The 15564-nt window shown below is 54.5% G+C and overlaps 1 protein-coding gene across 8 annotated transcripts in view; it reads left to right on the forward strand.

The window, feature by feature from the left end:
- Positions 1-14331, forward strand: part of GTF2IRD1 (GTF2I repeat domain containing 1) — a 78508-nt gene extending 64177 nt beyond the window's left edge. For 5 of the 8 annotated variants that reach the window (XM_006154990.2, XM_006154992.2, XM_006154991.2 and 2 more), the window contains 5 exons: positions 5301-5378; positions 5630-5822; positions 7015-7052; positions 12917-13053; positions 14103-14331. In XM_006154990.2, the coding sequence (XP_006155052.1) occupies positions 5301-5378; positions 5630-5822; positions 7015-7052; positions 12917-13053; positions 14103-14171 (515 nt within the window). In that variant the 3' untranslated portion in view covers positions 14172-14331. Of the gene's footprint in view, positions 1-5300; positions 5379-5629; positions 5823-7014; positions 7053-9730; positions 9769-12916; positions 13054-14102 lie in introns of all 8 variants that reach the window. The other 3 variants (XM_014590318.1, XM_014590319.1, XM_014590320.1) reach the window with 1 other exon arrangement.
- The last annotated feature ends 1233 nt before the right edge of the window (positions 14332-15564 follow it).

Raw genomic sequence — 15564 nt, forward strand, 5'->3', positions numbered from 1 at the left:
TCTCCAGTGAGCACATGCTCCCTATAGTAAAAATCTCTCTCTGTATTAAAGAGAAAGAAAAAGAGGAGAGTGGAGGAGGGTTGATCCTCCCCTCCCCTGACGGATCACAGGCTGACCCTCCAGGCAGCTCTGACCTTGCCGCTGGCTGCAGCTGGGATCTTAAACACCGACATGAAGACATCCACTTGTGCTGGAGACCTCAGACTTGGCAGTGAAGGCCCAGGCTGCTCCAGCCTCTGGTACTGTGCCCCAGAGAGGGCTGCGAGCCACCCCAGGCATCACCCCGAGCCAGCTGATTTAAAATTGTGTACATAGCCTGGCAATGATTTAATAAGCTTGGTGTCTTCTTCCCCGCAGGCAAAATTCAGTTAATCCTCGGGCTAACAGACAGCAGATTAGAATCAACAAGACAGGGCTGCTGGGGCAGGCAGGGCCCCTGCCTTAGCAAGAGACAGGAGACCGAAAAACTGGAATGAGCAGGAGGAGGCGTGAGAAAGGCCAGCGGGACCAGCCTGTTCATGAGTCAGGGTGTCTCTGCCCAGGGGCAGCGGGTAGCGGGCCAGCTGCAGAGACAGCTTCTGCAGCACTTTCTGTATGGCACTTTGGGGTTAGGTCATGAGGGCAGCTGAACCCCTCCTACCCTGTGTGTTTAATGAGAAAAGGGTGCTTGATTCATATCAGAAAATCTTCTATCTTGGGCCGGCCCCATAGCACAGTGGTTAAGTCTGTGTGTAGGGAGCCAGGTTCCACATGGCTGACTGTGGTTCAAGTCCTGGCCCTGGAGCCTTAAAATCATGCAGAGCATATGTGAGTGCATGCCCCAAATCCTGATGGGTTGGAGGGATGGAATAAAAGGATTATTGCAAAACCATGCTACACTAAAGGGTACTTTTTCTCTCTGTAGCAGGTGCATATGCCCTCTGACAATTAAAAAAAAAGAAAGAAAGAAAGAAAGAAAGAAAGAAAGAAAGAACCCTTCCCAGAATAGATGAAATAAACCCAGGGTACTTAAGAGAATAAACTTCAGTTATCCGAAAGAGTCACTTGGGTAACATTTCATTTCCTAGACTACAGTGTCACTGAAGCATAGACATAGTACTGACAGCAGTAACTTGGCTTTGATGGCATGAGACCTTAAACTTTTTTTTTCCTCTTAGTTTATTTCATTCTCTCATGAGAGGGGCACAGACAGCATCCCCAGGAGGGTCTCCACACGCAGCCTTGAACTTGTGTGGCTTCTTTTTGTACATGATACACATCTTCCTAACAGGCCAGGATTCCCAGTTGAGGATGTAGAAACTGAGGCCCAGAGAGGTTGAGTGACTTTCCAAATGCCACACAGCATTAGGGTTAGAGTCAAGATTGCCTTGTTCTCTGCTGGGCCAGGGCCAAGTTCCCCATCACTGACCCTGGGGATCCCGTTGCTCTCCACGGCATGCAGGCGTTCATGTGGGGTATTGAGGATGCACACCCCGTACCCTGCGGTGAGTCCTAACTGACATTTCCAAGGGGAGAGCATTCTGAAGCGTTCACGGCCATCAGTGTCTGCAGCAGCCCAGGCCCAGGGGAGCTCCGTGGTAATAGGTCTGCTGACCTGGCATTCAGAGCAGCCAGAAGTAAGTCCTGAGTCCTCTGCCACCACAGTCGTGTCCTCACAGCAGCCCTGAGCTGTCACTGTCCTGTTGCTCCTTCACAGATAAGGAAATGGAGCGGTTAAGGGATTTGCTGAAGGTCACAAGCTGATTCGCGAGCCGGGGTGGGAACCCAGCAGTCTTGGACGACCACTGGCTTTGTGGCCAGGGCCCCGGTGCCATGCCCGCCCCTGGCCCCCGAGGTTCTCCGTAGCCCTCTGAGGCTGTTTCCGGATCCTTGTTTAGCCGGAGCACACCACACTGAGGGGCGGCCGGGCTTGCCGGAGCTGCGCTGCCCCAGCCTAACCTAAGGCCGCCACTGCCCACGGCAGTCCTCAGGGAGCTCTGGACAGTGGGGGTGTGGCGGTGCGAGCAGGAGTCTGGCTCTGCCAGGAAAGGGATCTCATGACCCACCCACAGCTCACCAAGAGGCCCCTTGGCCTGGCCCCCGGGGTTAGCAGGGGTCTTGGCTCTCCCCCTCAGGGTTAATGGTGCGTGGCAAGCTGCCCCGGGCCCGACAGCAGCATGAGTCACCCCAGGAGGTTGAGTGCCAGCCTGGGCACCTTGGAGCCCATTCAGATTGGCTCCTTGCCCTTGCCCTGCCTGGAGCCAGGGCGGGACAGGCCCGGAGCAGGGACACAAGCCTGGGGGCAAGGCTCGGGATGGGGGAAGGGGCTCTCACTAGAGAGGCCGAGTCTCTGCCCCACACAGCCCAAAGAGCAGCACTGAGATCCCAGAGGGCAGGGGTCTTTCCCTCCAGACCCCCTGAGCCTGCCTTGCCCCATTTCAATGGAAAGCTCATCCTTGAAGAAAAATGTAACCCTCTTCCCTCTAAAGTAAAAGCGAAGAATTGGGAGGGCCCGAGAGCCGCTACAGAGAAGTGGAGGCACCCCCTGAGGCTGAGCTGGGAGAGTCCCATGGACAAGGCGTGCTCGTGGGACGGCAGGTTGAGCGTCCCTTACCTGAAACGCTTCGGACCAGGATGTTTCATTTTTCCAGGTTTTGTTTGTTTTGAATATTCACACACACACACACTTGGGATTGGGACCCATGGGAGGGCCCGAGAGCCGCTACAGAGAAGTGGAGGCACCCCCTGAGGCTGAGCTGGGAGAGTCCCATGGACAAGGCGTGCTCGTGGGACGGCAGGTTGAGCGTCCCTTACCTGAAACGCTTCGGACCAGGATGTTTCATTTTTCCAGGTTTTGTTTGTTTTGAATATTCACACACACACACACTTGGGATTGGGACCCAGGTCTAAACTCTTTTCCAGGTTTTGTTTTTTTTTGGATATTCACACACACACACACACACTTGGGATTGGGACCCAGGTCTAAACTGAACTCGTTTCATACACACCAGATCACATAGCCTGAAGATAACTTTCTAAGTAGTTTTGGATTGTAGAGTTTTAACCGCAGCCCATCACAGGAGGTCAGGTGTGAAATTCTCCGCTTGCAGCCTCGTGTCAGTCCTCAGAATGTTTTGGATTTCGGATTTTGGATGTTGGGGTTAGGGATACTTTACCTGTGTTGACAAAAGCACCCAGCCCCGCTCAGCCCGCCACCCCCGGGTTCTGATTCAGTTCTGTCCCCGCCGCCTGGCGTCACCCCTCCAAGGTGGGGGGCTGTGTGCGGCGCAGGCTTGTCTAGTCCTGGTCTCTGGCCATGTGCCCTCAGGCAGCAGGAGCCAGTGGGGAGTGGGAGGGGCAGGAACAGCCACACCCGCCACTCCACGGCCAGCAGCCACGGCGACCTTGGCTTATAGGTTCTGGTCTTTGAGGTGCCCGCCCACTTCCCCACAGTCCGGCAAGCTTTGTCAAGTACAGACTTACCAGTCCAGCCCTGCCCCAGTGCCGGAAGAGGCAAAGACAGGACATTGATTGTGGTGGACAGAGCAAGAGATTTAGAGGGAAATACCTTAAAGATCAGCCCTTTCTACAGATGGAGAAACAGACTTCAGGAAACTCAGGCCTCAGTGCCAAGGCTCTTGGGTCAGATAGAGCATTCCTGGAGCTTCGTGCTGTGTGACCTTGGGCAAGTTGCTTAGCCTGGCTGCGCCTCCGTGTCTGGAAAACTAGCAGAATGTCCAGCACACGGTGTACAGTCCAGGCCGTCCTGTCCCCGTGCTGTGCGGGCACTGCGGTGTCTGTGAGAATCTTGCCACCAGAGGAATCCTCCATGGCAAGGGGATGGGTGGAATGTCTGCTGCCTCCCTGCAGGCCCTAGAAGCTGGCCCTTGGGCCTAGGACTCCGTCACAGCTGCATGCCTGGGGCCTGGGGCACAGTCAGGCCGATTCTTGCCGTGTCCCGGGTCCTGAGGACCATCCGGAAGAGCTGTGCTGGGCACGTGGGGAGAATAGTCCTTGGGGTGCTGAGCTTGGGATCTTTGGTGCTGTGGAGTAGGGGCTTTGCTGTCTGAGGTGGGGACAGAGGAGAGGGACCATGTCTGGGATGTGGTGACTCTGGGGGACTCGGGAGATGGGCACTTTGGTTGCAGAAAGCTTCAGGAGCTCAGAGATCAGCATGTCCAGATTCCAGAGTCCGGAGTGTGGGCATGAGCGGCGGGGGAGTGCACAGGAAGGTGGTGAAAGAGTGCTGGGGGTTGGGAAGGCGGGCAGAGAAGTGCTTGGCCCAGAGCATGAAGCTCCCTGCCCTGCGGGGGGCCCACGCTGGAAACCGGGCCTTCTCCCTGGCAGGGCAGGGTCTGAGCAGCTCAGGACACACAGACCCTGCCGGGGAGATGCAGTTCCCGGTGCTGAGCTGGCCTCCTAAACGGAAGTGAGATCTGCTGAGAATTTTCAAGATGGAAACAGAAGTCGTTTTGTTCCAAAGGCCCATTCTGTGTGCTCTGTCCCCTCTGTCTGCCCTGGCTCCCTGCCAGCTTCCAGCTCCACCCCAGCCTGAGGGCCAGCCAGTGTAGCCACCTGCCTCCCGGGCAGGAGCTGACTGACTGATGGCGCAACCTGCCCTTCCCCTAACCCAGCCCTGGGAACAGCCCGTACGTAGGCTGCTGTGAAGCTGTCCCAGGACCCCTCCTCCAGGGCAACACCCTCCGAGCAGCGAGTGGGCGTGAAGAGCTGCCCTGAGCATTCAGCAGGGAGAAGGCGCCCCACATTCCAGGCACAGCCTGGGTCTGCAGGACCGCCACGGGTTTCTCGCTGGGCCCTCCACACGTGCCTCCTTTAAATCACCTAGCAGTTCAGCCACGGCCAGGGTACTGCCTTTCACCCTGGAGTCCTGCTGCCTAGTATCATCTCCCACCCCTGCCCCATCCATCTCTGATTCCTGCCTTCTGAGGGCCGTCTAAACATCCCTTCTCGGGGTTGAGGGGGTCTCCTTATCTTGCGGACGGGGTGGGCACCCTGACCCTTGCCCTGTGTCTCCCTTGTCCGTGCACTGTGGCAGGGGAGCTGAGCCCAGGTGACACCCGCTCTGGTCTGTGAGCTCCTGGGGAGGGCCTGCCTCCTCCTCCGTGCCCCATGCCTGGCCTGAGCTGGGGGTGCTGTTCAGAATGTGTGGAATGGACGGGTGGACAGACAGACAGCTGAGGCGGCCAGGGAGCAGGCCCATCCTGGAGAGACTGCTCCTGGTTAGTCAGGGGCGCGGCGTGGGAGCAAGAGCAGCCAGTGGCCACGCCGGCCCCGACCCTCACGCTCCCGTCTTCTCCTAGATGAAGATGACGCCAACAGGTTGGGGGAGAAGGTGATCCTCCGGGAGCAAGTGAAGGAGCTCTTCAATGAGAAATACGGTCAGTGCCCGGGCGAGGTCCAGCCCTCCTGCGAGGCCCCTCCCTCCGCAGCAGCCTGGCCTCCCGTGCCCCCAGCTGGCCTGCCACTCCCTGGGCACACACCTGCTCTGTCCCTACTGCTGCCATCTGTGTGTTGGTTGTTACACTCACTCTGGGGGGCGATGGCTGCTGGATGGGGACACGCCGCATTCCAGCTAAAGAGGGCTTCACCTCTGACCGGAGACGTCTTCCCCTCACTCTGACCTCTCCAGGTGAGGCCCTGGGCCTGAACCGGCCTGTGCTGGTCCCTTACAAACTGATCCGAGACAGCCCAGATGCCGTTGAGGTCACCGGCCTGCCTGATGACATCCCTTTCCGGAACCCTAACACATACGACATCCATCGACTGGAGAAGATCCTGAAGGCCCGGGAGCACGTGCGCATGGTCATCATCAACCAGCTCCAGTGAGTGCCCTGGGGCCCAGGGCAGGACGGAGAGGCAGCGAGGACCTGGGACTGGGTGCTGCTCGGACCCCACGCGGCTTCAGCTCTCGGCAGTGTCCTGCCCGCACCTCCACCACTGGGCCCTACTTCCCTTTTTCTTTTCTTTATTTTTCTTTCTTTTCTTTTCTTTCTTTTTTTTTCTTTTTTCTTTTTTTTGGCTATAGGGCATGTGTGCTTGCCAGAGAAAGCGGGAAAGTGGAAGGGGAATGGCCGTGGCACAGTTCTTCTTCTCCATTCTCTTTTTAGGATTTTAGACACACACACACACACACGCACACACGCACATTCCCGGCATGTTTTCCCAGCCACTGGCTTGGGACTCAAACCATGCAGTTAGTCGACCTGAGATCCAGCTGCCTCAACCTCCCCGCCTCTTCTGGCCCCCTACTTTTCCATATGTGCCTGTTAGATACTCTTTGAAAAATGATACTGAGATCATGCAGCATTTAACAGCAGATAGTAAATATTGATAAATCGTGCCATTCCCTGTCTGGTTGTCTTCACTTTGACCTTATACATATTTGAATACATCCACTTCCGTGTTAATTCCTTTAAAAACAGCCGATCAGTCTTAGTATACATGGACCACGGCGTCCTCTACTGACAGACACTTGGGTTACTTTTTATTTTGGCTCATATAAATAATCTTACAGATAATAAAATCTCAATTAAAAGATATTGGAACCAGCAAGTGGCATAATGGTTAAGGTGCTAGATTTCCACTTGGCCAACTGTAGTTCAGATCCCAGACCTGGCAGCTTGAAACTCATACCAGGCACAAGTGCATGTGTGCCCCAAAACCCTGAGAGGAGAATGGAAGAGAAGGGGTTCCAGTGTGACCATTCCCCTGGGGGGTGATTTCTCACTTTTCTTCTCTCGAGCTCTCTCTCCAGCAAGTGCATGTGCCCTGTGGCAAAAATCTAAAAAAAATTTTTTTTTAATAATGCTATGAGCTTTCATAAATGTAGGCACATATTTCTAATCACTTGGTCCGACGACACCCTCGCTTGATGGACAAGGATACCAGGGCCGGGGATGAGTGCCAGGCCCTTGTCCCCCTGCTCATGAGAGATGGTGCTCGTACTCAGGGAGCAGGTGAGGAGGAGGGGACGACATGGCTTTCTAACTGCCACCTCATGTCTTTCTTTTTCAGACCTTTTGCAGAAATCTGCAATGATGCCAAGGTGCCAGGTGAGTCAGGCCGAGTAGGTCACCCTCTGCCTTGTGGGGACAGAGTCTGTTGCCTTCGAAAAGGCACAGGCAGGTGTGGCCTAGGTGGGCATGTGATAGATGGCCGACCACCTCGGGGAATATAATGTCCCTCCCACCCTGAGCTCTTCATTAACAAGGCCAAGTATTCCCCAGAAGATCCCCGAAGCCTGCAGGTGCCCTGTAGAGGAGAGGGCCCTTCTCCAGTGTCACATCAGCTAGAGAGAATGAAGGGCAGGCTGGAGCCAGGAGAGGGGAGCCCAGGTAGGGGTCCTCCTGGGTAGAGGAGGAGTGATATGTGATTGACAAGGGCAAGGCAATTGGGTGCTGCCCAGGCCTAGCTGGGTCCCCCACCCCTGATTTCTGCCTGCCTTTACAGGGCACACAGAACCTCTCAGCAGGCCCCTGGGGGAGCACTTGGCCCAAAGGCCCAATGGTGGGATAGGACTCGGAGGAATGGACCCACCGTGATTAAGAAACCCTGACTTAGGCCTGTCCTTTGTACAGCTGAGAAACACCCAGGGAGGGAGAGGACTTGCCAAGGAAGGCCCCTTAGTGAGTCAGAGGCTGCCCGGAGCCTGCCATTAGGGTCCTCTGTCTGGACCATAGGCCACCACAGATCACAAGCTGCAGTGTGGCTGCCTAGTGGTGACAGTGACAGAGTTCACTGGGGCACTCCCCACTCCAGCCTGAGATCAGAGGGCCTGACAGCCAGATGGGTTCAGGCTCACCTGGACCTCCATAGCCTGGGTTGCGCAGCCCCGCCTGAATCTCCTCTTTCTATCACAAGCCAATCGCAAGGGTCAGGCGTGGCACCAAGACTGTGGGGTCTGGGAGTGACCAGGTTTGAGAGCTGCGCTCAGTCAAAGGTTGAAATATGGAAGGCCCCAGGGAGATCTCGGGGGGCAGTTTGGGCCAGATGCTCAGAGGGTAGATGTTGTCACATCCACCACTTCCCCCACTGTGGCCATCTTTAGGGTCTCATGGTGACCCCAGGGTGGCCGCAGTCCCTGGGTCAGCCTGAGACAGAGGGTGGCAGCCATCACCTCTGCCTTTTTCATGTGGGATCTCCTTCAAAATAAAAATTCCTTCCTGGCTCAGAGCCCGGGCCCCTCCTGACTCCAGTGTCTTCAGTTTCTGGGGCCACCTTTTAGCCTCATCACAGGTCCCAGGCTTGGTTTTTCTTTACCAACTGGCCTGATGATGCCCCGTGCGCCCAGCCTGACCTCGCTTCAGGTGGGCTGGGCTAGGTTTCCACACGTTACCTGTCACGTGGTCAAGCCCCAGATGCTGTTTCTGCAACACAGTCGCAGATCTTTAGTTTGTTTTATTTCTGTTAGCGCAGACACGGGAGCAAGAAAACTCTGGACAGATCTGTAGGTGCTTTCCCCTCTAGCGCAGCAGGATCTTGGGCACATGTACCTACACCGAGCGTGTTTTCAAGCTGACCTGGGGGACCAAAACCATGTCACCCACATATCTTCCTACACCGCACTGTAGCTTGCTACTGGTGACGCCCCCAAGCTGGGCCAGTTGCGAATCTAATAAGTCTTACACATTTACATCAGTTTAATCCAGAGCAGCAAAATCACCTGCTGAGTCCTGCCCAGTGCCGGGCTTTTATATATGCATAATCTCTTTTGCGTCTCAAGCTATTTTCCCCATTTGGCTTTAGAGAGGTTAATCAATTTGCCCAGGATCATACAGCTAGTAAGTGGCAGCAGTGGAACTTGAACTTAAAAGACTTCTGACTCTAAACCAGAGTTTACCTCCACAGAGACATGGCCTGTCCCCTTGCTGATACCTTCAGTCTGTCAGCTCAGGGCCATGCACGTTGGCAATGACTAAGCAGCAATATCAATACCAGTTCTCAATGTCTGAGTATTTGCTGGGTACCAGTATTGGCTGTGCTGAGTGCTTTGCTCATTATTTCATGGGATCCTCCCAGCAGGCCTGCAAGATCTTATTTACATTTCACTCATGAGGAAATGGAGGCCCAGGGGTGAGCCCCATAGCACAGTAGTTTAGGGAGTTGGGTCCCATGGGGCTGACCATGGTTAGAATCCAGCCCCAATGCCTTGAAAATAACATACGAGGGGCGTGAGCATATGTGCCCAAAATCTGCAGGAAGAAGTGGAGGAAAAAGCGTTGTAGCATGGGGGTCAGGCCAGCAGATGGCGTAGTGGTGAAAGCACTGGACTCCTACATGGTTGCCCACAGTTCAAGTCTTGGACCTGGAGGCTTGAAACTCATGCCAGGTGCATGTGCATGCATACCTAAAATCCCAAGAGAATGGAGGAGAAGGGATTGTGGCATGGCCATCCCCCCTGGGGGGTGATTTCCCACTCTCTCTCCGGCTCTCTCTCCAGTGAGCACACACACCCTATAGCAAAAATTTCTCTCATTGATGTGCCCTGTGGCAAAAATCTAAAAAAAATTTTTTTTTAATAATGCTATGAGCTTTCATAAATGTAGGCACATATTTCTAATCACTTGGTCCGACGACACCCTCGCTTGATGGACAAGGATACCAGGGCCGGGGATGAGTGCCAGGCCCTTGTCCCCCTGCTCATGAGAGATGGTGCTCGTACTCAGGGAGCAGGTGAGGAGGAGGGGACGACATGGCTTTCTAACTGCCACCTCATGTCTTTCTTTTTCAGACCTTTTGCAGAAATCTGCAATGATGCCAAGGTGCCAGGTGAGTCAGGCCGAGTAGGTCACCCTCTGCCTTGTGGGGACAGAGTCTGTTGCCTTCGAAAAGGCACAGGCAGGTGTGGCCTAGGTGGGCATGTGATAGATGGCCGACCACCTCGGGGAATATAATGTCCCTCCCACCCTGAGCTCTTCATTAACAAGGCCAAGTATTCCCCAGAAGATCCCCGAAGCCTGCAGGTGCCCTGTAGAGGAGAGGGCCCTTCTCCAGTGTCACATCAGCTAGAGAGAATGAAGGGCAGGCTGGAGCCAGGAGAGGGGAGCCCAGGTAGGGGTCCTCCTGGGTAGAGGAGGAGTGATATGTGATTGACAAGGGCAAGGCAATTGGGTGCTGCCCAGGCCTAGCTGGGTCCCCCACCCCTGATTTCTGCCTGCCTTTACAGGGCACACAGAACCTCTCAGCAGGCCCCTGGGGGAGCACTTGGCCCAAAGGCCCAATGGTGGGATAGGACTCGGAGGAATGGACCCACCGTGATTAAGAAACCCTGACTTAGGCCTGTCCTTTGTACAGCTGAGAAACACCCAGGGAGGGAGAGGACTTGCCAAGGAAGGCCCCTTAGTGAGTCAGAGGCTGCCCGGAGCCTGCCATTAGGGTCCTCTGTCTGGACCATAGGCCACCACAGATCACAAGCTGCAGTGTGGCTGCCTAGTGGTGACAGTGACAGAGTTCACTGGGGCACTCCCCACTCCAGCCTGAGATCAGAGGGCCTGACAGCCAGATGGGTTCAGGCTCACCTGGACCTCCATAGCCTGGGTTGCGCAGCCCCGCCTGAATCTCCTCTTTCTATCACAAGCCAATCGCAAGGGTCAGGCGTGGCACCAAGACTGTGGGGTCTGGGAGTGACCAGGTTTGAGAGCTGCGCTCAGTCAAAGGTTGAAATATAGAAGGCCCCAGGGAGATCTCGGGGGACAGTTTGGGACAGATGCTCAGAGGGTAGATGTTGTCACATCCACCACTTCCCCCACTGTGGCCATCTTTAGGGTCTCATGGTGACCCCAGGGTGGCCGCAGTCCCTGGGTCAGCCTGAGACAGAGGGTGGCAGCCATCACCTCTGCCTTTTTCATGTGGGATCTCCTTCAAAATAAAAATTCCTTCCTGGCTCAGAGCCCGGGCCCCTCCTGACTCCAGTGTCTTCAGTTTCTGGGGCCACCTTTTAGCCTCATCACAGGTCCCAGGCTTGGTTTTTCTTTACCAACTGGCCTGATGATGCCCCGTGCGCCCAGCCTGACCTCGCTTCAGGTGGGCTGGGCTAGGTTTCCACACGTTACCTGTCACGTGGTCAAGCCCCAGATGCTGTTTCTGCAACACAGTCGCAGATCTTTAGTTTGTTTTATTTCTGTTAGCGCAGACACGGGAGCAAGAAAACTCTGGACAGATCTGTAGGTGCTTTCCCCTCTAGCGCAGCAGGATCTTGGGCACATGTACCTACACCGAGCGTGTTTTCAAGCTGACCTGGGGGACCAAAACCATGTCACCCACATATCTTCCTACACCGCACTGTAGCTTGCTACTGGTGACGCCCCCAAGCTGGGCCAGTTGCGAATCTAATAAGTCTTACACATTTACATCAGTTTAATCCAGAGCAGCAAAATCACCTGCTGAGTCCTGCCCAGTGCCGGGCTTTTATATATGCATAATCTCTTTTGCGTCTCAAGCTATTTTCCCCATTTGGCTTTAGAGAGGTTAATCAATTTGCCCAGGATCATACAGCTAGTAAGTGGCAGCAGTGGAACTTGAACTTAAAAGACTTCTGACTCTAAACCAGAGTTTACCTCCACAGAGACATGGCCTGTCCCCTTGCTGATACCTTCAGTCTGTCAGCTCAGGGCCATGCACGTTGGCAATGACTAAGCAGCAATATCAATACCAGTTCTCAATGTCTGAGTATTTGCTGGGTACCAGTATTGGCTGTGCTGAGTGCTTTGCTCATTATTTCATGGGATCCTCCCAGCAGGCCTGCAAGATCTTATTTACATTTCACTCATGAGGAAATGGAGGCCCAGGGGTGAGCCCCATAGCACAGTAGTTTAGGGAGTTGGGTCCCATGGGGCTGACCATGGTTAGAATCCAGCCCCAATGCCTTGAAAATAACATACGAGGGGCGTGAGCATATGTGCCCAAAATCTGCAGGAAGAAGTGGAGGAAAAAGCGTTGTAGCATGGGGGTCAGGCCAGCAGATGGCGTAGTGGTGAAAGCACTGGACTCCTACATGGTTGCCCACAGTTCAAGTCTTGGACCTGGAGGCTTGAAACTCATGCCAGGTGCATGTGCATGCATACCTAAAATCCCAAGAGAATGGAGGAGAAGGGATTGTGGCATGGCCATCCCCCCTGGGGGGTGATTTCCCACTCTCTCTCCGGCTCTCTCTCCAGTGAGCACACACACCCTATAGCAAAAATTTCTCTCATTGGGGGGTGCTTTTTTCTCTCTGGTGAGTGCATATACCCTCTGGAAACAAAATCAAACAATTTTAAAAAAAAATAAGCCCCCCCCCCCAGCTGGTAGTTTGGAGGTTAAGGCAGCTGGCTCCCACAAGATAGGCTACATGTTTCAAGTCCTGGACCCTGCAGCTTGAAAAATACACCAGGCCCTCATATGTGTGTGTTTCTAAAATCTCAAAAGGAACGGAGTAGAAGGGATTGTGGTGTGGCCATTCTCCCTTGGGAGTGCTGTCTCACTTTCCCTCGTTATGTCTCCCACAAGTACACACACCCTATAGCAAATTGAAAAACAAAACAAACAAACAAACAAACAAACAAACAAAGTGAAGGATCAGGGCCCAAGCCTCCAGGGCTGTCTCCCTTCCCTTTAAGGCTACAAGGGGATACAAGGCCCCAGGAAAAGCTCGGGGTTCTGGTGAGGGTACAGAGAAGCCCCAAGCCTGGCCTGAGCCTGTAGGGGTGATACACCTGGTCCTAAAGATAGTGTCAGCAGCAGGGGGGTTGGGGGCTGGGAGGAGTGGAGGGAGGGAATGGGCTCCGCCTGGTTAGGAAGGAGGCTGAGGGTCAGGAGCTTGGACTGCTGAGAAGAGACCTGAAGCCTGGAAACAAAGGCCTTCTCCGGGGGTGGAGAGGCTGAGACCGAAGGGCCTGGCACCAGTACCACCAGTGCCGACATGGTTTTCTCCCACCAGCCAAAGAAAGCAGCATTCCCAAGCGCAAGAGAAAGCGGGTCTCGGAAGGAAATTCCGTCTCCTCTTCCTCCTCGTCTTCCTCCTCCTCGTCCTCTAACCCAGAGTCTGTGGCATCGACCAACCAGATTTCACTCGTGGTAAAGTTGCATCGATCTGGACTCGGCCACTCTTCTCCGTGGCCTTTGCCCCTCACTCAGGCAGGGCTGTCTACACCGGGATGTGGGCGTAGGGTCCAGGGTAGAGAAGCGCTGGGCTCTGAGCGGGGCTCCCCAGCCTCCAGGGTGCAGACACATCCTCCTGTCCTACTCACGAAATAGCCTATCCCTTGTGTGGGGACTCATAACCCTCCCACCCCGTGGAAATCTACATTCTCGCCAAACAAATGGGCAAGTCAAGGCCAGGTGAGGGAAGGCACCTGCCCAGCCCCTCGGCAATGCCAAAGCAGGAGCCGTAGAAAAGAAGCCAGACTCCTAGATTCTCAGAGGGGTTGGGGTTAGGTTCCCCTCTGCACACATGGAGTGCGTCCAGTGCGGTGGGGCCGCAGTGTATAGTGAAGGGCGGGGGGGGGGGGGGGCGGGGGTGTGGGGAGGGCGGGGGGGGGGGTTGGCGAGCTGGCAGCCTGTGGCCTCACACTGGTCCGTGCTGGGAGGAGAGCCCACCTCCAACGCTCCGTCTCTTCTGCCACGTGTCTAGCTTTGGTCCTCTCCTACCCAAGAAGAAAGCCTTGTGTTTGCACATATTGGAGAGTTCTTTCTTGTCTTAGAGTTTTCAGATCCTGAGGCCAAATGGGAGAATGTCTGAGCCTTTTGGAAATGATTTTAGGATTCCTTCATCTCTGAACCTTGTTCCCCTTCAGTCTCTTCCTGGAGAACCCAAAAGTTTAGGCTCTGCCTTAATCCCTGCCTAAGCTCTGGAAATTTCCACAGAGGGTCCCAGCGCCTCCCACCCCCTAGAGAGACAGGCCAACTTTTGTGGCATGAGGCCGAGTTACGGGGAGTGAGCAGTCCAATCCTCCAGCCCTATGACCTCCGCTGACCTGGGCCAGCCCACGTCCCCTCACTGGGCCTCAGTGGCTTTAAAACACACAGCACCCAAGGAAGCCCTTCAGAGAGCAGGGTTGAGTGTTCTGGTGTCCTTCCCACATCACCTGGAGTCCTAACCCGGTCCGTCTGTCCCCTCTCTCCAGCAATGGCCAATGTACATGGTGGACTATGCCGGCCTGAACGTGCAGCTCCCGGGACCTCTTAATTACTAGACCTCAGTACTGAATCAGGACTTCGCTCAGAAAGACTAAAGGAAATGTAATTTATGTACAAAGTGTATATTCGGATATGTATCAATGACTTTTAGTTTTTCCAATGATTTTTACACTATATTCCTGCCACCAAGGCCTTTTTAAATAAGTAAAAAAAAGAAAAAAAAAAAAGTGTTGCCTTTGCTCTTGACTGTCGCATGTTCTCTCTTGGAAAGGTGGCCTCAGCTGTCCCTGGAGACGAGGTCTGGAAACCCTGCTCGAGTGACCTGAGAAGGTCCTCCTTCCTTGCCACAGTGGGGGCAGTATCCCTCACCACTGGGCCCTGATGTCTGGGTGCAGACCTCGCTCACTTCTTCCCAGCTAGGGCATGTGCGCTCAGGATGAGAAGCCACAGAAGGCGTAAGTGCTACAGATAAGCTTTCAGCTGCCAGGCAGAGGCTACAGCCATAGCTGCATACAACCACCGCCCCACCCACACACGGCCCATGCGCAGGGACCTGGATGTGGGGGGGGCAGCCCTCCTCCCTCCTACTCGAGGCTGAGATGGGGCAGGTGGGAAGGCCACAGTAAGGTAGGAGAGACTGTCTTGACCCACTAACTCAGATGAAGTCTAAAGTATTAAGTACAGGGGACTTCAGAGAGTTCATGGGGGGGGGGTGAAATGAGTCAATGTATCCGTTTCTTTGGGTGCAAAAAAATATTAGAAATCCTGGGCTGGCCCTATCGTGCAGTGGTTAAGGGAACCATATCACACATGGCCAACTGCAGGTCAAATCCCAGCTCCGGTGGCTTGAAAAACACCAGTGCATGCTCAATGTCTTGACAGAATGAAGGTGTAGAAGAGAAGAGATTGTGGTGTGAACATGCCCCCTGGGGGTGCTTCCTCACTTTCTCTAACTTGCTCCAGCAAGTGCATGCACCCTATGGCAAAAATAAAAATCTGAAACAAACCAACGGGCAGTTGGCCATATGACTGCTAGCCTTGCAGGACACTTGTGTTGACACTGGGCCGTGGCTGGGCTTTCCATGATCTTCCTGAAGGTCCCTCGTGTGGTAATCAGGCACCAGACAGGGAGGGAGGAGCCACCCCATGGAATCACCATAGCTAGAAGGCATCTTGGTGAAGGCTTCGGGATGGGCCTGGATGGGGAAGATTTTTGGTGGGACTCTGGGTATTAGGGAACAGAGTGAGGATCACACGGTGTCAGGAAGACCACTGTAGGTGGCAGAGGAAAAGTCGATAGAAGAGATAAGACAAAGTAGAAAGGCAAAGACGAGCCTGGCGGTTGTCCAAGCCTGGCTCCTGCTAGCTGCCCATTCATGTACTGTATTTACTGAGCCCCGCCCTCCCGGGGGACAGACAGGTTGCCGGCTGACCAGAGAGGGCAGGGAC

This window comes from Tupaia chinensis, unplaced genomic scaffold (genome assembly GCF_000334495.1).
Source record: "Tupaia chinensis unplaced genomic scaffold, TupChi_1.0 Scaffold000429_1, whole genome shotgun sequence".
NCBI classification, from domain to species: domain Eukaryota; kingdom Metazoa; phylum Chordata; class Mammalia; order Scandentia; family Tupaiidae; genus Tupaia; species Tupaia belangeri.